At 48.1% G+C, this 23316-nt stretch overlaps 7 protein-coding genes across 7 annotated transcripts; 4 read left to right on the top strand and 3 right to left on the bottom strand.

The window, feature by feature from the left end:
- Positions 1 to 3197: 3197 nt before the first annotated feature.
- On the top strand, positions 3198 to 4368 carry CTRU02_202391 (glucose n-acetyltransferase; the record flags this gene model as incomplete). Its single annotated transcript, XM_036719798.1, has 3 exons — positions 3198 to 3428; positions 3490 to 3570; positions 3631 to 4368. The coding sequence occupies 3 exons, from the start codon at positions 3198 to 3200 to the stop codon at positions 4366 to 4368; spliced, it is 1050 nt and encodes a 349-aa protein (XP_036588500.1).
- Positions 4369 to 4905: 537 nt separating this feature from the next.
- CTRU02_202390 (glycosyl hydrolase family 35) lies at positions 4906 to 7984 on the bottom strand (the record flags this gene model as incomplete). Its single annotated transcript, XM_036719797.1, has 2 exons — positions 4906 to 6227; positions 6298 to 7984. 2 exons carry the CDS (start codon positions 7982 to 7984, stop codon positions 4906 to 4908), a joined length of 3009 nt encoding a protein of 1002 aa, XP_036588499.1.
- A 1116-nt stretch (positions 7985 to 9100) lies between these two features.
- On the top strand, positions 9101 to 9910 carry CTRU02_202389 (glycosyl hydrolase family 61 protein; the record flags this gene model as incomplete). The annotated part of the gene is made up of 1 exon (XM_036719796.1): positions 9101 to 9910. The coding sequence occupies one exon, from the start codon at positions 9101 to 9103 to the stop codon at positions 9908 to 9910; it is 810 nt and encodes a 269-aa protein (XP_036588498.1).
- Positions 9911 to 10759: 849 nt separating this feature from the next.
- Positions 10760 to 12318, top strand: CTRU02_202388 (hexose carrier protein; the record flags this gene model as incomplete). Its single annotated transcript, XM_036719795.1, has 2 exons — positions 10760 to 11258; positions 11330 to 12318. The coding sequence occupies 2 exons, from the start codon at positions 10760 to 10762 to the stop codon at positions 12316 to 12318; spliced, it is 1488 nt and encodes a 495-aa protein (XP_036588497.1).
- A 669-nt stretch (positions 12319 to 12987) lies between these two features.
- CTRU02_202387 (uncharacterized protein) lies at positions 12988 to 15759 on the bottom strand (the record flags this gene model as incomplete). Its single annotated transcript, XM_036719794.1, has 1 exon — positions 12988 to 15759. The coding sequence occupies one exon, from the start codon at positions 15757 to 15759 to the stop codon at positions 12988 to 12990; it is 2772 nt and encodes a 923-aa protein (XP_036588496.1).
- Positions 15760 to 19665: 3906 nt separating this feature from the next.
- Positions 19666 to 19974, top strand: CTRU02_202386 (uncharacterized protein; the record flags this gene model as incomplete). The annotated part of the gene is made up of 3 exons (XM_036719793.1): positions 19666 to 19740; positions 19792 to 19859; positions 19929 to 19974. The coding sequence occupies 3 exons, from the start codon at positions 19666 to 19668 to the stop codon at positions 19972 to 19974; spliced, it is 189 nt and encodes a 62-aa protein (XP_036588495.1).
- Positions 19975 to 20179: 205 nt separating this feature from the next.
- On the bottom strand, positions 20180 to 23142 carry CTRU02_202385 (Chromosome transmission fidelity protein 18; the record flags this gene model as incomplete). Its single annotated transcript, XM_036719792.2, has 2 exons — positions 20180 to 20618; positions 20666 to 23142. The coding sequence occupies 2 exons, from the start codon at positions 23140 to 23142 to the stop codon at positions 20180 to 20182; spliced, it is 2916 nt and encodes a 971-aa protein (XP_036588494.2).
- Between the last annotated feature and the right edge of the window lie 174 nt (positions 23143 to 23316).

The following is a 23316-nucleotide window of genomic DNA, read 5'->3' as shown; positions in this document are numbered from 1 at the left end:
GATAATGAATTAACCGCATGGCATGAAGTCATACTCAAAATTTGTTAGATTACCACTTATCTTTTGTCTCGTATAGCTTCAAAAGCCTATGAACGGATGAACAGCAGATTTTTTTGCAAGGATAGGTATCTGAATTGGCTCTTGCGACTAACATGATGCCTAACCGTAACTGACTTGTGGAATTCTCAGATGATGAGGATAAGCCAGGCTCGACTACGGGTGCTTTTGCAGCTGAACTCCCCTTGCCTGTATGTATCGCGTCAGGTACTGATGGACTACAGGACGACAAAATGCGGGGATATAGCCGATCGACAACAGACAGTGTTAGCTCTTTTCCAGTGCCATCTCCTTGGCATACACAGGCTAAAGATATCTGGCCCAGTGTATGGCTTGCGATGTACCTGTAGCCTAATATCACTGGGGTATTGTGTCGCAGGCGAGGGCCGAAGTCCACCTATAGGTGGTCTAGTTACTATGACACAGAATGTGAAGGCGGAACTAAGCAGTGGTAACAGGTGAGGTGTGGTCGTAGCATCATACGATCACATGCGAGTCGATGTGAACTGATCATACCCTCGGCTTTCTTCACACTCTTTTCTGTCTCGCTCTGATTTGATTAGTTATCGTAAGGTACCACTGTTGGGATTCGAGCTAAGATGATAATGGAGCTTTCGCCCGTTGGGGACTGCACTAAAGCTCCGTTTCTAGAAAGGTCAGAAGGTTTACACTTCGTTGCCAAAGACGGCAAATTGCGATGAGTAAAGGGTGTTATTGCTAGTTTTGTTATCAAAAAATGGTTATGGGATCTTTGGGGCATACTGGAAGACTCAAGGTGGCGGATGTCGTGATGGTAAGGCCTGTCAAAAACCTTCTATTTCGCCTACGTACCGTTGCTCAGTCCTTTGTTGATCGTAATCAGGGTTCAATGCCTGTCGCTCGGCTCTTCTCTCCTATGCATATTCAGGAGACCGGACAGGCCAACGATAGAAAGCAACAGACCTCTGCATGTCTGTAGCCGAGTGTCTTCTGAGGCCCTGACAATATTATCGACGTGCCCGATAGGCGCCTTCTAATACGGAAAGCATTGTGTATCCCGCAGAAACACTCAAAAGCTCCACAGTGTGGACAACACCCTTCCCCAACATCCTCGTAACGCAAGCAGATCAACTATGATGAAAAGCAGAAAAAGAGGTGTTCCAAGCCTAGCTCGAAGTGTGAAATCCGAGGTAAAAGACAGCTAAGAATCGGTCTATACGCCAACAGAGTCGAAGAAAGGCAAGTGATTAGACTCAGGTTAGTTTGTGAACAGCCATAATATGCCATCTAATCGTTGTGTGCAATAAACCTGTTTTCAGCATAATATCCAGAAGAATCTAAGCAGGTGTAACAAAATTGTCCCCCGTAACTAGATCTTAACTAAGCAAGAAGTCCATTGAAAGAATTTCCACTGCGTCTATTTCCAATCCTTATGCTCAGAGCGACTACAGGCTCATGGTGAGAAGTTATAGCCACTACTGCGGACTCAAGATTGACCTCATACCAATCATGGATAACATCCGCGTGACAATCAACTTGGGACAATACGAAGGAAAAGGGAGGTATCGAGGGTTTGCCCCCCTACGGTATTGTAAGCCTTAGCCATTGTTTAAAGCAGAGCCGGAAATGCTGGTGGATTTCGAATGCCCGTCGTGGAGCTTCCCACATATCAGCCGTTTGATGCTATGTATATTACACGTCGGTCGACAATCGAATCCGTGAATAACAACAGAAACCGGGGACTGTATAGCCCCTGTGATTATTACCGCTGATAGAGGTTCGTATGAATTGTCGTAGTTATCGGTCTGCTGTTGTATTGTTTGCGAGAACTCTGTGGTAACAACATATTAGTCCTTTGTGAAAATCGCGTATAGAAGAGCAGCCAGAAAAGTTGCCCTGATGGTGGACTAAACAAAGAGTTAAGCTGCCTTAATCGCCCAAAACATTTGGAGAACGGGCAATAAAACCTCACAGTCGCGTCAGATACATGAGAATTCTCCTCACAGCTTTGACATAGATCTTTGATGTCGATATTCGGGCAAAATAATATTCGAAGTTGGCATTGGACGGATTTCCGACCTTCACCTCTACCACCAGAAGGACGCTGACATTATGGACAACTGTTAAATGCCAGCATATTGAACGAGTGTGACGCATCTGCGGCGATTTACTCAAATGAAAAGTTTCCATTAACCGGTCGTTAAAACGTGTTGAAGACGTTATGCCACAAGTCGGCACCTCTTGCGCCATGCGCCTCTTCGTACACTGCTGTGTAGAAGGGCTTGGCTTTACAGCACCGATCCCTTTGAGGTACCTGCGGCGCTACTCGTAAAAGGGGATCCGCGTGGAGCAAAGTATGCACTTACTTTCTGCCAAGAGTGGACCAAGATCCGGTTCCCAGAGGCGTGGGCCGTTGTTACGACTTGCTTACCCTTCATGGAAAAATTTCGACTTTTATTTTTTTACAAGATTAGGAGGATTGGATCCATACAAGCGCAAAGAATTCAGAAGGTTTCCAAAGTCGTGCTTACTTGGTACCTTACCTCGATACTGTCATTATGCTCCTAATCGGGATATTAAGGATCTGTTGCATTTTTTTCTTACGAAGCAAGACATGGATCCCGACCGAGTAGGCACCTTGTGATGCGTAAACCATCCGGGACACTGGGTGCCGTGCTTGAACTATGTAAACTGGGATCATCTATTTGAGTAGTGGTCTTCCCTGTCCAGACTCGAAGGAGCTAAGGTGAGATCAAGTCATCATCAGAAGACATATGTGGTATTCTGGTACAGCTTATTTGTGTGGCAAGCAGTCTCCTGGACTTGGTTTCCTAGACAGTGCTAGCGAATTTAGAATGCCAAAATAGACAAGTCAAAAACGTTTCCAGCCTCTCCACAAGTACCACACTAGTGGATTGCATTTTGCCAGACATTGGTGGGAAGAAGATGTTCTCATTGACGAGCCCAGACCACCCTGCCGACAAGAAGAGGTCAGCCTGCGTTCGAGTCTGCTGATGGCATCCTTAAATACGATCCGCTCCCCGTTGCCTGAAACTCTCCATGGGTGGCGCCTCTACGTCGTGAAGTTGTCGCAAACTTTTGGAATCCTTGGGTGGGGAATATCGATGACACTCGACTTAAACCCAGTGGTAATCAAAAAGATGCAGCTCCAAAGCCTCCCAAGACGAGTTCAGACTGTTGCCGGCCTTTCCCTGGTCGTCTGCATGTTCTTGCTCACTTTCATCCTTCTGAGGCGGCCTGATTACAAACTTACTTCGTTCAAAGATAATACCGAGAGGCCGAAATGGGTGCCGACATGGCCAGCGGAGCAGGCAGAGCCTAGATTCGCGTATGCGCAGTATGTTACCAACATACACTATCTATGCAATGCCGTAAGTGGCTAGTCATGGTTAAGGATACGTGGAACGAACAGCTAACCGGCGGTAATTCAAGGTGATTAATTTTGGCCTCTTACGCCGTTTTGGCGCTAAGCATGATCTTGTTCTCATTCATCCAAAGAACTGGCTTGAGGGGGTGCGTGGAAAGCATTTTGCTTGAATCCCTATTGTGCGACTGATGGTTCTTCTTTGATAGATTTCTCCCGAGTCGAAGGCCCTGGCTAGAATCAGGTCTGAACGCCCTGAAATACAGATGCGCGCGTTCGACGTACTCTCTACGAACAAGGGAGACGCAACATGGCACGACAGCCCGACGAAGTTCCAAGCTTTTGCGTTAACCGAATGGAAAAGAGTCTTTGCCTTCGATTCCGATTCGCTTGTTCTCAACAATATGGACCATTATTTCCTCAGTCCCGCTACTCCCATTGCCGTTTCGAGAGCCTATTGGCTTACCGAGAAGAATACCGATACTCCTAAGCAAGTTCTGGGATCCCACGTAATGCTCATCGAGCCAAACGAAGTATTCCACCAAAAGATTATTAAAGAGGCAAAGGCATCTGGAAATTTTGATATGGAGATTATCAACCACCTATTTCAGAATTCCGCTATGGTCTTACCGCATCGGGGACTTGCCCTACTGACTGGGGAGTTTCGAGCGAAGGACCACTCGAAGTACCTCGCACCAGACGAAGATGAGGAATGGGATGCAGTGGCTGAACTTTCGAGGTCATACCTCGTTCACTTCAGCGACTGGCCTCTCCCTAAGCCGTGGGTGGCCCGGACCAAGCAGCAGTGGGAAGCTTCCCTTCCAGATTGCCCTAATACCACAAAGAAGGGCAAACAACTAAAGTGTGCGGACCGTGTGGTTTGGACCAGCATCTATGAAGATTACGACAGAGAAAAGAACGATCAGTGTAAAATAGTTTTTGAGTAGCTGCGGATATGTTTTTGTTTCCTTACTTCTCATTTCTATACTGAACAACTATTACTTCACCGTTCATGCAAGTCAATTTCCTGTTTTGGGGAAACTGCTGTTACGAGGGCGGTGAACTCTAGGTTTCTTACCGCTTCAATAGGAGACCGAGGTCTCTGCCCTCCCATCCTTTTTGATGACGTGCCTGACCAGGCATGCTGCTCATTCCGTAAAGAGAGTAACTAGATGCAGTCGTAATGCTTGGCACTCTGAAAAAAAGGAAAGGTGGAATTTCAAGACGCACCCTTAAAGACCAGGTGCTCTCAAGCTGAAAGTAGATGTTTGACATGGGTGATGGTGCTTTTCATTCACAACATACTAGCGAGACACTAGAAATCGCTTGGAATCCAGGATTTCCTCCCTTACTAAATTGCCGCGCCAAACATATATCCGCCCGCTTGCTCCTATCGCTGTATCGTGTTGCCCACCATAGCATGTATTATGGCGACAATCCAATACAACAAATTCAAAGAAAGCACCCACTCGTACCATTCAGATTTAGTATGCTTTCTCTCGAGCAGACCATGCAGGGGAGTCCACTACTTCGACAGGCGGCCGGCCAGTTAGAACAGGTACATTAGCCTTGAGTGATATACCCTCCACACCCACAGAACCGCTTTTTTCCTGATTCCATAAAGTGAGAGAAATGGTGTTCCTTCCTCGATAATTAAGAATACCTTCTGGAACAGGGAATGCGAGCTGAGGTCCCATCAATCCATTGAACTTTCCAAATTGCCAGCCATTCACAAAAAGCTGGACGCGGAATTTACGTGTCGTCTCGGTTTTTGTGAACAGGACATCGATTGGAACGTCCCAGCCCACTGGAATGTCAAGATCGAATTCGGTTGTGAAGAAGCCAATGCCAGGATCCGGCTGTCCGTCCACGGGTGTGAGAGACTTCCAGTCTGACGACGGCGGCTGAGGCTGGTGCCATCCTTGTCGTTCAGGATAGCTGCCACCTTCGTTGGTAGGACCCCGCACATGATCAGCGTAGTCCTCGCCGCCAAGATTGCCAGTGATCTTCCACTCGATTCGGGTGTCACCAAGCTTGAAGTCAAGGATGCCGCGTGGTGCCTTCATCGTGTTGACACCCACTTCAAAATTCATGTCGCGTCCGTTGTTATCAACGATGACCGTCAAGACGTAATTTGCACCCTGTTTCAAGGCGAATGGCAACTTATAGATGCTTGTTTTCTTGAATGTGTCTGTTTCGCCTTCCCAGGAGCCGAGGTAAGTGTCATTAAGCCAAACAGAGTCGCCAAATGCGTAGCCCCCAGAGGTAGTAAGATTGAGTTCTTGTTCTCCTCCAGAAGCAGTAAAATGGCCGCGAAAAACGAGATATCCGGAATGGAAACCGTATTCGCTACCGTAGAGCGCGGTTGGAGTCAGTTGCTCAATAAAGTCATTGTTTGTCATCGTGTTGTCCGCGATCCTCCACTTGGTGTCGTCGTATTCAGATCGGATTTCAGGAAGTCCATCAGCATACTTCCACGAGGCGTTGATCAGCTCTGGCAAGGAAATGGATGGTGCCTGATACTCCACAATGGCTGACAAGCTCTCGCCCTTGCCATGAGAGGTATGAACTGATTTTCCGTTGATTCTCAGCTGAGTGACTCCAGCTGGACACCCGATGACTTCAACTTCTGTGGTGGCGTTGAAATCGGCCGAAATGTCGAGAATGGGACCATCAATGGCTGCCTGGCGAACCAAATACCCGGCTTTAACAATCACAGCATCCGGGTTACTTTCCGAACTTCCGTAGGAACCCCTTGATTTTGAAGGTAGAATAGGTACAAAGTACTTATACGCGCTGTTTCGATCTGCATTTATTGTCAGCATTGGTCTTCCCCACTTTGGGCAATTAAACAAATTTCGACAGGGAATCCTAACCGAGTAAGTATACGTATAAGTTATCGATCTTGAGAACTGTTCTTTCTTGCGTCGAGACGTCCCAGCCAAATCTCACAACGCCTCCAGAAACATGTGTGCGGATTTCTTTCCCTTCAATTCTCGCAATATCCGCATCCGTGACAATTGCAGCCTCATGACTTTCGTTTGGACCTCCATATAGAACAAGAACCGTCTTGTGTTCATATTTCTTCCAAGTAAGAACCTCTGCGCTGGAATAAAGGAGTGTTTTACCACCAACATCATAATCAGATACGTGAATCTTGGAGTCACGTCCGTTTAATGTCAATGCATACTCGAAGTATGGAACGTTAAGGCTTCCTCGACTTGTCGATATCTTAAGCTTGTAGGGCGTAACAGCTCGGCTTTCATAGGCAGCGTGTCTGATGACATATAGAGATGTATTGCTCCCCTCACGAGACAATTGAGTAACTCTCAGAGAAGTATCGTTGGTAAAAGACTCGGTATCGGATTTGACGGGCCGTGAATCCAGATACGCAGGGGTGACTTTGAAGAATTGGCCCTGAAGCTTCATTTCCGCGTACTTCTCACGGTTCAGAGTCCTGTCCTCGCGAATCATTGCGCCGACATCGTAGCTGGTGTAAAACAAAGGATATCCGATATTACCCCAGTTAGTTCCACCAGCTGTGAGATACAAATTCATGATTTTGACAGCGGAAGCGTAGTTGTTCTTATAGACAACTCGCTCAAACACTTCGTTGACGGATTCCGAGCAGATGTCATAGTTTTTTTCTTTCCAGGAGCCTCCCGAGCCCGCCTGGAATTCCATTATGGCATGAGGGGTGTTGGGACTGTTTCTGAGGTGCTTAACCCAGTAGTCTTCTTGGAGATTTCCGGCAGGCCAGTCATAGAGGTTCCAGCATCCTACGCCAATGGGGTAGTTGTCGTAGCCGTAAATGTCAACAGCGCCTATGCCGCTTCCTGGAGCACTGACAGCGCTGTTGGAATGATCATTGTTTGTGATTGGGACCACGATTCCTTCCCTTCGCAGGATATTGATAATGTGTTTCATGTACCCGCCGTCAGGGCCAGTTTCGTTGCCGCCAAACTCCGAGTATTCGTTTTCAGCTTGAACCAGAATCACTGGCCCACCGTTGGTGATTTGAGCTTTGGCAATGATCCGTGATACACTGGAAAGATAGTTCTCTATAGCGTCAAGAAATCCGCCTTTGGACGTGCGTAGGGTCCCTTGAACCCGCTGCATCCAACCAGGCAGCCCCCCTCCTGATGATTCCGAGTGAATATAAGGCCCAGGTCGAGCGATCAAGTAGATTCCAGCGTCAGTGGCTGCCTTGAACCATTGCTCAAGGGCAAACACACCGTCGGCTGAGAACTTGCCAGGCTTGCCTTCAAGAAGAGGCCAGTAAACGTAAAAGGAGACTGCGTTGAAGCCCATGGCCTTAATCTTTTGGAAATTATCAATCCACAGGCTCGGGACAGGAAGACGGAAAGGCTGATAGTCACCGGCGAGCAGGAAAACCCGCTCGCCGTGAGCAAACACTGAGTCGGTATCATAGGTGACTATAGTTTGCAACGGGCGGTCGCTAAGGTCTCGAGCTTCGTCAAGTACAGGCTGTGAGGGAACGCCGACCGACAACGCAACCCGCATCAGCCACGTGAAACAAGAAAGTGCTTGTAGTGCTCTCATGACTAGTACTGGAAAGCGGATAAACAATGAAGTCAAAGGTAGATGCTGTCTGGAGATGATTGGATGGTTTGGAAAGTTGAATGATCAGAGATATGGATAAGTTATAATGAATCTTGAAAAGACCAGCTCCGTGATATCTGCAGTATAAAAGACTCCTAATAAATTTCGGGTACGTCGCATTTCCTGTCGGTGCAAAGATCTCGCCATTCAACCTCGTGATATTTCTTCCACCTTGCTCGTACTTCAAAGTACCTTCCGCGTTAGGTTATGAGCCAAACTTCCGCCCTACCTAAACGTCGTTGACTGACGTACATACGATCTCGTCGTTATGCAGTCACCGGAATACTAAAATGAAGAAATCGGTGTAGAACCATGCGGTCAAAACCTGAAGTGTCTCCTTTGGTCTCATTCGGATTAGTTGCGCCGAAGCCACGGGTTAGACATGAGCGAAGGGGGAGGGGGGACTTGCATCTCAGTCTTCGCAAATCCAAGGGGTGGTGAGGAGAGCCATACCAAACTCCGACACAACATGCATGTTTTTGTCATGGGTCACAATCCATGGTGTGGGGACAGGATATTATGTCGCCACTTCATGTTCTTTGATTATTATTCTACCTCGGTGCCACGACACAATTCGGTCTCGCTGCTGGGCGGCTGAACTAAGTAACCAAATTGGCACGTCCCCTCACCTCACTGTGGGATTCTCGGCCTCCATAATGACATGTAAGTAACTCTCATCGATTGTGTAGATGCCAGCTTTGATTGTTTTGCATGCAAGGTTTACTTGTGAGGCATACACAGGGCGGAAAGCGTGTACCCCCTATGCAGTCGTGGTCTCATCAACCCAGTGAGGAGGGGTTCACGACCTCAATTAGGACGGTATCTGCATCTTTCCAAGGCGCGAAAGAGGAGAAAGAATTTTCCTCCAGTCGTTGAATCAAAGTTTAAGTATGAACAGGAAGGGCTTCAGGATGGTAAATCACATAATGAAAACATATAAATAAGGACCTCCACATTTGGGACAATGTCAGGGGCTTCAAAGTCAAGCACATGAGAGAAAACCCTTTTAACGTCCCATCAACACTTTTTCCTCGGAATTCTTCCAAGACAACCAACATGCGTTCTACTTGCTTTGAAACCCTGGTCGTTGCTGCCACCTTGCCATCCTGTTTGGCGCACTACAACCATGAGGCCCTCATCATCAATGGGATCGTTACGCCACCCTACGAGTACGTTCGTCGGTCTACGAACGGCTGGTCCCCGGTGGCCAATGTTACCTCGTTGGACATGGTGTGCAACGAAGGGGGCTTGAACCCTGACACCATGGCAAAGACAAAGACAGCTAAAGTTGCTCCTGGAGACCTTGTCGGCTTCACTGTCAACATCGAGATTGGGCATCCTGGGCCCCTTGCGGTGTACATGAGCAAGGCTCCCAATGGTGTCCAGGCTAAGGACTACAAGGGTGACGGTGACTGGTTCAAAGTATATGCGATGACTGTCACGGCTTTCGACCAGCAAACCATTCACTGGGCGAACTACAAATACGCCCAAGCCATTCGGAATTACACATTCGAGCTTCCTCATGAGCTTCCAGCTGGCCAGTATCTCATGCGAGCAGAGCATATTGGCCTCCATGATGCGGTTGAATTTGGGAAAGCCCAATTTTATATTAGCTGCGCGCAACTTGAAGTCACAGGTTCTGGGTCCGGGCAGCCGGCGCCTACTGTCAAGATCCCTGGGGTGTATGATGGCAACGAGCCTGGAATCAAGATAAACCTGTTCAGCCCGGTCCCAACAACCTATGAGGCACCAGGTCCAGTAACCTGGCCTCATGCTTGTGAAGATAGAAGTGCGAATATACTTGGGGAGTCATGGGATGGTGACTGTGGCTGGGGAAAATTGGGCGGTGGTTCTGTAGCCAAGTAAACGCGACAAAGGGATTTCAGAGTTTTGTAGGATTTTTTCTTGCAGTACAGATACTTTGATACTTGAATGCAGGGGTGATACTTTCAGAAATGTTTGTTATGTACTACCCCTTATCATGCTTGCAGGACCTTAAAGCTACCAAATACTTCTCTATACGCCTCAGGAAGTTTATGTATTGTGTGGTATCTCGAAATTGACACGTCAATTTCTTTTTTTTCTTATTTGCACCCCTTCTCTTCATCTAATTAAAGCATGTCTGAGTGTACGTATCCGAGTTCAAGCGCAAAAGTTCGTTTACAGATCCAACTCGGCGCATTTCCCCCCGGTAAGTGTTTGCGACATGGCTACCTAATATGCAAGGCGCTTCTAAAGGTATCCAAAATTTGTTAGGTGGGCTATATCGGCTGGTTTTGCGTGGGACATCACACCAAGATCTTGCAATCTCGGTCCTCTCTTCTCCGGTCTTGGTGTGTGGCCGTCATCCAGACAATCAGAACCAGAAGAGATAAGCCCCTAGCGAACCGTGATTCTCAAAACTACCACCGAGAATGGCAGTTTGAGATCCTTACGATAAAATCTCGGGGCAATGATAGGGAGCCCCGCTTACCTTTCTCCCGCAGACAGTTTTGGAATTTCCCCATGGGGTGGTTGCTAACGCCCCCGCAAGTTGCTAATCGAAAGATTGAGAAATCGGCCTGGTGACGGCGGCCATAAATGGGATTCTCCTTGGACAGTTTGGTCCAAAGAATTACACGAGTTGTCTATCTCTATTTTACCCTGTCTTTTCCATACTCTCCAGTCTTCGAAAACACTTGCTTCCAGTCCTCACAATATCTGAAAACAGCTGCCATGGGCCGTACCGTCACCGCGCTCTCAGCCTTGTTCTTGTCAACGGGTGGTTTCCTCTTCGGATATGACTCCGGAATCATCACCTCGACCATTGCTCTGCCAACTTTTAAAGAGTACTTCAGTGATCCATCGGATACCACCATAGGCGGCATTGTCTCCGCCTTCCAGGGTGGTGCTATCCTTGGAACAGTCATCAACATGTTATTCGCTCATGCTATGGGTCGACGCAAAACCATTCTCTTTGGAGCTTTGGTATCCTGTGTGGGAAGTGCTCTCCAAGCTGGCAGTACCAGCATGCTCATGCTCATTATCGGCCGATTTATTGGGGGGTTTGCCGTGGGGCAGCTTACTTCCACTATTCCGATGTATGCTTCAGAAATCTCAGAAGCCCAATACCGAGGAGTTCTCTCTGGTCTACTACAATGGATGTTAAGTTGGGGCTTTTTGGTGGCTCAATGGCTTGGATACGGTTGTTCGTTCAATGACAATGAGTTTTCATGTAAGCCCAAACGTCCAAACCTCCGATGTTTACAAAGAGGACCTCACTAACACTGTATACACACTCCTTAGGGCGGTTTCCCCTTGCCTTTCAAGCCTTTCCAGGGTTGATTCTCATCGCTGGTATTTGGTTTCTTCAAGAGTCTCCCAGATGGCTTATGGAGAGGGACCGATATGATGAAGCACAACAATCGCTCAACGTATTGAGAAGTGGCCAGGACCAGGGTCTTATTGATCTTGAATTCAGGGAAATTCGAGATGTGATCCTAGCAGATCGAGCTCTTGGAAACATCACTTGGAAGTCAATCATCACGAAACCCTCTTGGCGCCGGCGTCTAATACTTGGATGCGGCGTCCAAGTCTTCGGCCCTCTCAGCGGCATTAACGTCATCAACTACTACGGGCCGCGGATCTACGAAATCTTAGGAATCAGTGCTCGCGAGTCGCTTTTGATTGTTGGGATTAACGGTGCCCTATCGATTATCTGGTGTACAATTGGTCTTTACTTACTCGATCGAGTTGGTCGTATCAAGCCGCTCATCGTTTCGGCTGCCGGGTTGGCTGCATCACTTCTTGTGAACGCAGTACAGGGCCAATACTTTACGCCTAGTAATCAGGCTCAACTTCGGAGTATGGTTGCAATGAACTTTGTCTTCCATCTTTTTTATACGCCATTGGGAATAATTAGCTGGGTTTATCCTGCTGAGATTTTCCCTGTGGAAGTTCGAGCTCTCGGCAACGCAATTACAACATTCAGCAACTGGACTGTCAACCTTATTTTCGCCCAGTTTACCCCGAACGCGCTGACTGCACTCGAATTTAGCTATTTTTACTTGTTCTTTGCGCTTAACATCGTTGCGTTCTTATGTTATTGGTTTTTCTTCCCAGAAACAAAGGGACGCACACTTGAACAGATGGATGAGCTCTTCGGAGATCAGTTGGTTCCGCATGCAATGCGGGATTCTGATGCTGCTAATGCTGCTTTTGAAAAAGACCAAAAATTAGCGGAACAAATTGAAAACCACGAAGAGACTAATACAAAGTTGAATCAGAGTGTTTAGCAATTCTCTGAAAAACTCTGGCCATTGGTGTTTTTGGCAATGGAAGAATTCTGGCTAGGGCTTCAGTGAGCAAAAGGTTCTATCGTGCTCGACTTTCTTACATCATAGCTTTAGCATAAAAAAACACAATTTGGTGGAAATTTTCTCCCTATCTTTGTACTAGTCTCATTCGAACTCCGATCTTTCTGCGCTCTGACCGCAGCCCTAGCTTCCTGGATTGTACCACATGTTTTACGAATTCGTGGTACCGTCCAGCGACGCCTCAAGAGTTAGATTAGCCTATTCAAGCAAGCGATGTCAATTATGACACCTATCTACGTCTCACATGATTTGATTCTCATTTATTTTTTTGTCTTTTTCGTCCTGGTACCGTCTCTGGCTGAGTGGATGACTTGATGTGAATCGATCAATACAATCGCAGATAGCTGGCGTGATGAGGCAAGCCCGAGAATGTCAATACAGTCTCAATGAGGACTCGAGGACTGCAAATGCTTCTATATAATATACAATTGAGAACTGTTTTTTTCACATTTTGAGTACAGCGCTTCAGTCCGGGCAGTATATTCCTGTAGTAGCGCCTCACGCTTCTAAGCAGAGACTCTTAAGAGACAAGGTATCTAATAATTCTCGACATCGTTCCAATTGACATGTTATTGGTATTACGCTGGTTTAAACCGCTTCAGCGGGTTTCTGGGGCCAAAATATTGGTTGCATCGCGCTTAATGGCCAAGTGTCAAACTCCACCAGGTCACAAGTGAAAGTGTGTTGTCCAGAACCGACCGATAAGCCCTCCTTGTCATCCCCAGACACACTCTGACGCTGAGAACTTGGGAGATAAACCATGGCCAGGGTGTTAGGAGGAACAATAAGCTGGAGAGAAAAACGCAACCCTTCCAGCTTCCATGAACACCTGATCTCTCCGTATGGACTGGTGTATCTGACTGTTGCATGAGTCAAATCTGCACCCGGAATAGGGCGAACCATAATCTTCCTCCAACCTGGTTCTATGGGACTGATTCCTCCAACGGTTTCATGAAGCCAGTTAACCACAGAGCCAAGGGCGTAATGATTGAAACTGGTCATATCCCCTGGGTTGATGGAGCCGTCGGGGAGCATGCTGTCCCAACGTTCCCAAATAGTTGTGGCGCCCATAAGAACAGGGAACATCCAACTTGGACAGTTCTTTTCAAGCAACATACGATAGGCATACTGCGGCCGTCCAATCCTAGTGAGAGCGTGAAGTATGATTGGAGTGCCAGCGAAGCCGGTCGAGACACGAAACTGAGCTTGGCGAACGGCGCGAATCAGCCAGTCTGCCGCTGCTGTCCATTGTTCCGGAGACCCAAAGAGCTCGTGTACAAACGCAAGAGCCAAGGCAGTTTGAGAGTCTGAAGAGATTCGCCCTCCTGTTGTGATATACTTTCTTTGGAAGGCGGTCTTGAGCCTGACATACTGTTCACTGTAGCGAATTGACTCTGCTTCTCGCCCGATAACACCCGCCACCCGGGCCATGATTTGAGTGATACGAACCAGATAGACGTCAGCAACAAGCACTCCGTCAGTTCGGCCATTCCCAGGTTCGTTTGGAGGTGCGAGAGGGTCTAGCCAATCTCCCAATTGCCACTTGTCCTCAGCCCAAAGAAAGTCGGTTCCTCGTTCGACACCGTCCTCTAGCCATACCACCATGCTTTCAAATTGTTTGCTTAGAATTCTGAGATCTCCAAACGATCGATAAAGCTCCCAAGGCAAAATGATGACCACATCGTCCCAAACAGCATTAGCAACTCGTGGCCACCATTCGTCTTGTTTGCCTTCGTCGTCACGACCTATAACGTTCGGGACAACAAAAGGAGGAATTCCATTACCGTCTTGAAGCTGCTCTACTGCAACATCTTCCAGCCATCCACTTAGCATGCTACTAGTGTCGTAGAGAAAGTTTGCTGAGGGTGAGAACACTTGAATGTCGCCTGTCCAGCCTAGTCGTTCATCTCGCTGTGGACAATCAGTTGGAATGGATAGAAAGTTACCTCGCATGCTCCAGACAGTATTTTCATGGAGCTGATTGATGAACTTGTGGGAGCTCTCAAACCACCCTGTGCGTCTCATATCAGTGTGCATCACCAATGCAGTGACGGATTTCAAAGTTAAGGGGTTCGAAGCGTCTTCTGGAGACCATCCGTCCACTTGTGCGTAGCGAAAACCATGAAAGGTGAAAAGTGGGGTCCAGCCCGAGATGGTGTTGCCATCTGAGATGACAGTGTCAGACGTTTTGGCGAATCGAAGAGGACGGGTTCCCAATTCACCGTTCTCCATCACCTCAGCATGACGAAACCGAACAACATGCCCGGCTTGTTTGCGTAGAAAGTTGACTCGCAGTTTGCCAACCAGGTTTTGACCAAAATCAATAATCGTTTTGCCGGCAGGTGAGTTGAAAATATTGACCGGGCTAATTTCTGCTGTTACCCTTACTGGAGGTGCTTCTGGAGAAACCAGTCTCGCTGAGGGAAAAGGTTGTATCTCGGCATTGACTCGTGTGTCTTCCACTGCTGAGGCCAAGCGAGCATCGAATGTTTCGCCGTTGTAGATCTCGCTTTGAATAATTGCACTGCTTGAACAAGACCAAGATGAATCAGTTGTCAAGAAAAATCGTTGAGTGCTTCCTTCAACATCCACTTCGAGCTGTCCCATAAGACCAAGTGTCGAGCCAAATCGACAGCGGCGGCCGCCAGCCCAGCCTAGGGCTGAGGCGTACCATCCGGCTCCCAGTTCGACAACTATTACATTCATTCCGCCAATCAGTAAGTGGTCCGACACTGAATACACTTGGTACTGGAGACGATGATTGTAGCTAGTCCAGCCTGGTGCCATGAATTGGTCGCCAACAGGCTTCCCGTTGATGTAGGCTTGGTAGACTCCGTGCGCAGTAATGTAAAGCCGAGCTCGTAGAACTTTCTGTCCCGGGAACTCAAAAGCTTTTCGAAATCTCACTGGCTTCAGTGACCCATCATCGTTCACTGTCGTTATAGCGGACGGAGCAGATATAAGTTTTGCTGCCCAATCGCCTCTCGATAGCAGAGCAACCTCGACAGTCGCCCACTCTGACCACTCAGACCAGTCCAAATCAGAACTTGGGCCTTCCAAGTGACTCGAATGACTTGGAGAACCATAAACACGGACTCGAGCTCTTGCATGTTCTCGGGAGCCGAGGGGCTTGCTCGGCCAAAGTACCAGCAGAGAGTTGCAACTGTTGACTGTGTAGGTCTCATTCAGAGCATGAGCCAGGTTGTGTACCTCTATCTCGTAATAATGTTGCCGCCAGTTGTTCTGACAACCGTTTTCTGAGCTGAAAGACCACGAAATACGTGGTGTGGCGGTTTCCAGGCCACGTCCGTCATGGTGGTGCTCAAAGCGAACATTGGTAACCAAAGGCTGAAGGGCCATATTTGCAAAGTATAAGAAGGGGATGCTGAACTGTTGTCTTTTTCAACTTATAGGGGCAACTACGACTGCAAAATTTAATAGTAGGAGGTAAGGGCTTAAGTATTTATAAACGCACACGACCATACAGCGTGTGGTATGTGGTTACGGCTACCCACGGTTGGGGCGGATCGATCCTCTCGGCAAGCAATACCCCGAGCAAACCTCATACCTCTATCCATTAGAGGTGATCTAATCACCCTAGAATGCATATACATTTGATGAGCATTGGCATCAGCTCATTTTCCTAACTAAGCAACTATTCTGGTTCTCACCCCTTTCCCCCAGATCCTAACGGCTTGCTATTCGTCACCACCGCCGCCACCACCACCACGACAACGACACCAACCTACCCCTTTTCTTTCCATTCTTCATCCCCGCATGTGCTGCACCTCCAGTTATTCTTCATAGATCTTTTCAAGGCCACCACTCTCATCCAAGAGTCAATGCTGACACCACAAGCGAAAGCTAGCTACACCGATAGAACTTATGAAAGCCCTTGCTTTTGAGGGTACTTGCTTTCTGCACTGGGACTAGCCCTCTGTACGTCCAGCCAGGGGTGGCGCTCAGGATACCATCCGCTTGCCAGGCGGCATCACATTCAACTGCCAAGAGCTCACTGCCTTTACTGTTACTTTGGTCATCATCTCATTGCTTTAGTCACTTAGCGCTTTTATTCTGGATCTAATGTTATACGACTGATATTCTGGTTCCGTCCGGATCATCATAGTCTTCTATGGAAGCACCTCTCTCTCTCGCAAGATAGGGTTCGGCATCGTTACCATGTGCCTATTCCGTTGTATTTCCTGGCTTATGTCGACCACGAGTCCGTTCAAAAGGCTAAAGTTAGCGCGTATCATTGTCCGTAAATTATACAACAGTCTTAGCTAGATACAGTGCAGAATTGACATGCCTTAAACCAGCTGTATGTATGCCTATCATTTGTTTACATCTGAAAGCAGAGGTCCGTCTCCCCAGAAAAGTTAGAGAAAGGCTTTGGTTACAGGAACAACACTCTGTTAAAGTCCGTCCTTGTCACATGAACGATGAAAATATCCACCCTTCTTCAGTCTGCTTATCTATAGAACTATTCGCTAAGTCATGGTGTTAACAGCCGACCTTATTTGTGGTATAGTAGTGATCTACCGTCTGCCGCAGGAACGGGTGAGGAGTATATGACATGAATTGCTCAAAGAATCTTGATTTCTTCTCCTTAGCGCACAAAGAAAACCATTAATTCGAATTATACGCAGCTACAGAAATTTACTGTCATTAGAAAATTGCATAGCATCTGTTTGTTACATGCCGTGTCATTGCATGTACACCATGCATTCAGAATGCTCAACGATGTCCTTCTTTTAGGGATGGGAAGAGATTACCGTAGATTTGAGGATAGCATCACAGTAATGAGACTATGTAGAAGCATACATGAATAAACGGAGCTAAAGATAGTGAGAACTTCAGCAATTATTTCATACAGGTTCGAGTGGCGATGAGATCTGTCCACCAACAGCTGACCAGTTATGAAATCCTTAGTGGTGGTAGTAGAATTCTGACTTCAAAAGCGGGTGTTACGTGATTAGGAAGTCAACTTTTGATTTATGCGGTCCTTCTGGCATACAGCAATGCATGATATTTGTCAGTGGTCAATCGCAATGCGGAGAATATCTGCTTTCCAAGTTGAATTTACTAACCATTAGAGTTTAGTATAATGTGACGAACTAGGTAGGTACAAAGCAATCGGACTAGAAAAGCTATAAAAAAGTGACTTGCTTTTCCCTAGTAAGAGGGGACGTGCGTGGAAAATCACATACTTTTACGTCTGCGGTGTGCGTTTCAGAAGGCTTACGCAAACACGCCTCGCTCGGTGTGTTCGGTGAGCATTGAGGTTATCGTCAAAATACCTATTGACAACCTTGTCGGGATCCAATCTACAAAACGCAAGCAAGCTTACTATAGCTTCAATTCGTTGCTTCTGCTAAATCTTTTATACCTAAGTCACCCAAATATTTCATTATACCTCGGGTATTCCAATTGATCCCCTTTAGCACGCCCATGTCGTCATATTCCCGTATTGTCGCAAATATTAATCGTGATGGGGCACTGGACCCAGAAGGGGATTCAACTGGTTTAGAATCGAGCGGGTACGATTACGGTGAACGCGGCTTCCGTGCTTCTAGTCTATCCTAATAGTTCGGCAGGTTGCTGTTGGTGCCCATCTAGGCGCCCTGCAGGCAAATCTGCTTCAAGCAACTCGTATCCGATTACTATTCGCTGCCCGCGCATTCCGGATGAAAGTTGGAGGCTATGGCACAGAATGAAGAGGTCAGGTAGGTACCCTAAAAAGACTGCATTCATCCCTGACCTCTTGATCCCTTGTGGGATACTGCAGCCCTTATGTACCTTATATAGCTCTCATATCGTCGACAGATGACCAGGAATGGCATGGGGTAATCCTATGCCACCAAATTCCCGAGGTTCGCAAAGTCGCAAAACAAAAAAAGAAATTGAGAACAAGGTGAGTCCACCAAGTGTTTGGACTTGACAATTTACGCAATGTCAAACTACCTACAGTAAGGTAGTCTTTGGGCTGCTGTGGATTCAGGGAGATAACAAACAAAAGCCATCTAGTCTTCAAGACAGCCATTCTTCACCTACTACAATTAGCTTTAGTATAACCATGAATTCAGTTGATCACGCCTGATGTTGCAATCGTCGAAACGACCAACGTAACATGCTCCGCGGCCCTTTTTATACGCACTCTAACTCCGCATTCGACCGAATCGCTTCTCAAGCCTAGCTTCACGTAACCCAAACATCCACTCACGTTTGTTGGCGGCATTGAAGGAGACGTTACAGCTTCGAATGTGAATGCGACGTAAGGAGTCCATGATGCCCCGAGCGTATGGGTCTCTCGTGTACGTAATGAGCGAAAGAGTCAGTCGTAATAGACAGTAAACCTTAATCGCCGGCCGACATTTCTAAAACTGACAGCTTAGGGACATAAACGGCAATAAGTTTTAAATTACGGCTCTTTAGAAACCGCTATAGATGATTTTACTGGGGAAAGATCAGCCACAAGGTATGGTTGTTCGTGTCTTTACCGAGCTATCCGTACCTTTAGAATCGGAGGTTTACTGCGTCACTACACTACGGCAAGAATGCATACTATGTACAATAATACATTATGCTAGAAGCTTTTGTCATAGACTTTTCAGTGCTGCGGCATCGTACGTCGTAACTAGCTATAACAAATCACTCTAAAGCTTGCTGCAAGAACAACACAATGCAGACTATGGCTGACTGCTCTCTCGGTTCCCAACTCCGCAGGCTCATTTCCAGCGGTCGATCCTTACCGGACGGAGTTTCGGAAATTCTGGCAACTAGAGATCTGCCCCAGTTCATCTCATACCTTCTCCACGCTTTTCCCCTCAGGATACCCGCTTCGGCGTCTCCAGCCCTACCATAGTATGCCATGACTCGAAAACTGGCACCAGGCGAAGCGTTAAAGTTTGCGATGGAGGCTCTCGGATTCGCGAAACCTCCTTCACTTATATTGTTCCCCTAGTGGGGAAGCGAGGCACTCCGTATGCCTTTTACGTATGATGACCTTGTACGGACGGACTTCACGAAGCTTCAACCGAGCGATCGGGGTTGTTGATCTTGGCATCAACTGCATGCATGATAAGACATCCAGCTACTTTGCGGAGGACCATGAAGTCCGCTCAGAGAGATTCAGTATTATAAAAACCTCTGCTTTTCTCACAAACATGACCTCTATTCACTCACAGATCTCCAGACTTATACCAACCTAGACCTCCTACTCATCTTATCTTGACTTTGTCAAAACTACCAAATCCATCCCTCAAAATGCAGTTCTCCACCGTCATCGCTCTCCTGGCCTCTGTCGCCGCCGTTCACAGTGCTGCCGTCGCTGAGCCCGGGGTCCGCGCCGTCAGCTCTCTGCTTAAGCGCCAGGGCCTGACTCCGGCCTAGTGCGCCTCTAGCAACCTTAAGCACTGCAAGAACGGTGTCACTGCTTGCCCTATTGGCTGCTTCTGCCCGTACGTCAACTACCTCGCTTATGTAAAGTTCCGTTATTTGAAAAAAAAATTGTACTGACTTGTCTGTAGTGGCGGCAACTTGCCTGACGGTGGCTGCTATGCTAGAAGCTGCTAAGGAGATGACGACTCCATTCAAAAAGGGGGGGGGGGGGGAGGAAGTATTAGTACAATAGATAGAGTATCGAGTCAACAAGCGGCCATGGCATTTTCTCACCAATAAAAAAGACTTGTTAGGCATAAAGATTGCCTGCATCTTACGTGACTTTAATGAGGAAACGAAAATTATGCTGTGTTCATATCTCATCCAGTCCGCGAAACGCCTAAAGACCCTTCATAAACTCCCCCAATGTGATCGGTTTCCTGACAGCATTATTCAGTCCTTCATGGTACGTAACCCAAACCTTATTCTCGTCCTTCTTCACCTCTTGTTGTTTCTTTCTCTTAGCCCCTCCGTTGGGATCCACTTCTCCAAGTAGCCGCGTCGGTATGATACGCCCGAAAAAGTCCTTCTTAACGCTGACTTCAAGCAGTTTTTCCTGTTCCTTGATAACATTTTCTTTATCCTCGTGAACCGCGGCTTCCTCGTGTCCCATCGGATTACCGGCCTTAAACCTTGCCTGTCGTGCCGCGCTCTCGCGGAGGGCAATGGTCTTTTGCAGCTCCTGGTCAAGAACCTGGCGTACCGCGTAACGTGTAGGTGCCGAACTGGAGAGTAACAGGCTGCCCGCTGTCTCGTATATTGCGAGTTCGTCGAGGTCACTGCTGGATATTAGCAAAGATCACGTCCAAGGGTGATGGCTACTTACGGCTCCATGCGGTACACCCATTGAGGCCCCCTATTCACTAACGAATCGGTTTCAATCTTGCCCTTGTGCAGAACGATACCAACCTCTGCCATGATTTCTGCCGCCCGCTTGACCATCACCTTCTCCGTGTCCTTCCGCACACTAGCCGTGCTCACGCCACTGCCGCCGATAACAACGGGCTTCACGTCTGGAGATACCATGCGAACGAGGTATGGCAAGAAATCCGTTGCAATGTCTTCCGCGCTTCGGAACGATCTTCCAAGAGTCGGATTAAGTTGCGCTTGAATAGCTTGAAGCATACTCTTGTTCTGCTTCAACGCTTCATGAGCAGCAAAGTCAGCCCGAGGACCAGAGAACGGCACAGGAGCCCCGTTTTCATCCTCCCCGTCCGCACCCCATTTCTTGTCGTAGCCCATGTTGATCTGATATCTTTTGGGCGAAGCGAACAGGTCGTGACATGCTAGGATAGGCTGGCTGAGATAAGGGGCTAGCTCCCAATCCTGGCTTAGGAAGGTTCGTGATGAACAAGTATCTAGGAAATGCATCCAGTCATAGGCTTCGTTGGGCTTAGATAAGAATGAGTCGTCGTTGAATTCTCGGTTCGGGTACTCGAGGAAAATGTCGGTCATGATTTTGTCTACTTCTCCGCTTGTGTCGATCAAATGTCGCAAACGCTCCATGGCGTTCTTCTTGTGGTATTCGGCGAAGCCTAGCTGAGCCTTTGGTTGTTCATGTTGGTGCTTCAAATGCTGGGTTGTGTCAAGAGCTTGCTTTGGAAAGCCACCGCCTTCCTGGAAGACGCGCGTGACGATATCTTTGGCACTCCCTCTTCCAAGACCCCTCGCTCCACCAGCACCATTGCTGAGGTCGTGCAGCACGTGTTTGTCAAGCCATTGTCTCGTTAAACGATCGTTGAAGTCCGCCGCCGCTCTGAAGCGCCCTGCGACCCATTCACCGACAACCATCACTCCTCTGAGGTCACCTTCAGCTCCACTCTCAGCGCCTCGCTTAGCATCAATGCCGCTCGTCATACCCCATGCGGCCTCACAGATCTTGCGAGCGGCATCCTTCTCACACGGGATTCCCTCCTTGTCAAAAACCGTTTTCAATCTCGTAACGACAGCGTCGATAGTTGGCTTTCCCACGTGAATGATGTCAGCCATGCCCGACTGACGTAGGGGCCTCAACGAGGGGGCATAGACGTCATTGCAGATAAGGATGAGCGGTCTCATCAGGCGAAAGTCATCCCCCTTCTTGTTCTTTCGGTTAGAGTTGTTAGAAGCGCCTGAACTATTCTTCTGATCCAACAGGACTAGATCGATCAGAGCCTTGACGAAACCACCTTCCCCTGAAGCGCCAGATCCACTAACCACACCATCCACCTCATCGACAACTACGCAAGCTGGTCGGGCGACTTTTTGTTGTTGCTCTCCATCTTTTGTTTTCTTATTCTCGACAGTTTTAACACTCTCGGTACCTAGTGATGTTCGTATCCGGTTCTTGACGACGTCTCGACTCCGATCGTCACTGGCGTTGATCTCCATAACGTCGTATCCTGCTTGTCTCGCGCAAACATGTGCCAGTGTCGTCTTTCCAAGTCCAGGGGGTCCAGTCAACATCAGAATCTTCTTGTGTGGTTTTTCCTCCTCTTGGGTCTGTTTCACTCCTGGACGCCGCACGATCGGGGCCTTTTTGGCAACACCAGGGAAGACAATTGGGTCCCAGCGCTTCAGCCATCGAAGAACCAAACGGTTCGTCCCGTCATCTCCGCAAAGGTCCAGGAAGTTCTTCGCCCTGTACTTCTCCGTCCACAACAGTGTCTTCTTTTGTCGCTTGCCGCCTACTGGCTCCTCGACTGACCGAACTGGCACATCATTCTCCTTTCTCTGTGGCTGACGGCTTTCCGCAGACTCCGACTTCGCCTTGTCGATCAGCTCGTTTATATCGATACCATAGTATGCGCGCTTTGCTCTTCCATCCTTTGTCTTGGATCTCGCGGCAATGATGCTCTCGTAGGAGGTATTCGTTGTTGGCTTTCGTTGTTTGATGGTGGTTGACGCACCGGTGCAGGTGGTCAGCTTGTACGTTCGGGTGCTCTTGAAAATTGAAGGTGTCGAGCTGAGAAGAGCTGATGCAAGACCACGAGATGATTCGTTCGGCACGTCTCGCGTCAGATCGATTGGGGCGTAATCGTCCTGTTTGGCATGTGCCGATGATGTCTGCTCGAGAGGTTCTTCGTTAGGGATAATGGCGGCGGGTACTGGGCGGTGTAAACGGGCGCCGAAGTCGACTATGTGCTTCTTCAAGGGAGGTTGCTGAGCCTCATTGTCGTCGTCGTCGGAATCATCATCAAGGAGGAATCCACTCTTGACTTTTGGCTTGGATCGTGTAGGGTCGCCCGCGGCGGGCCTCGCGCGTTTCCCTGCGGGGGGTGACGAACTGGCAGGAAAGGTGATCGGCGAAGATGCACTCGGCATCTTGGGCGGCAATTTGAAAGTTCGGGCAGCCTGGAAGATTGTCGAGGCTTTCCAAGATCTAACACTGTCACAAAAGTTGAAGGTGGGATGGCTATAGTGACAATTAATTTAGGAGACGCGACACGACGCGACCTTGGACGCGTTAAAGACTTGTGTGGGGCCGGACTGTGCTAG

This window comes from Colletotrichum truncatum (assembly GCF_014235925.2).
Source record: "Colletotrichum truncatum strain CMES1059 chromosome Unknown Contig_0001, whole genome shotgun sequence".
Classification (NCBI taxonomy): domain Eukaryota; kingdom Fungi; phylum Ascomycota; class Sordariomycetes; order Glomerellales; family Glomerellaceae; genus Colletotrichum; species Colletotrichum truncatum.
Note: the sequence above shows the minus strand (reverse complement) of the source record. Positions and strands in the feature narration are given on the sequence as shown.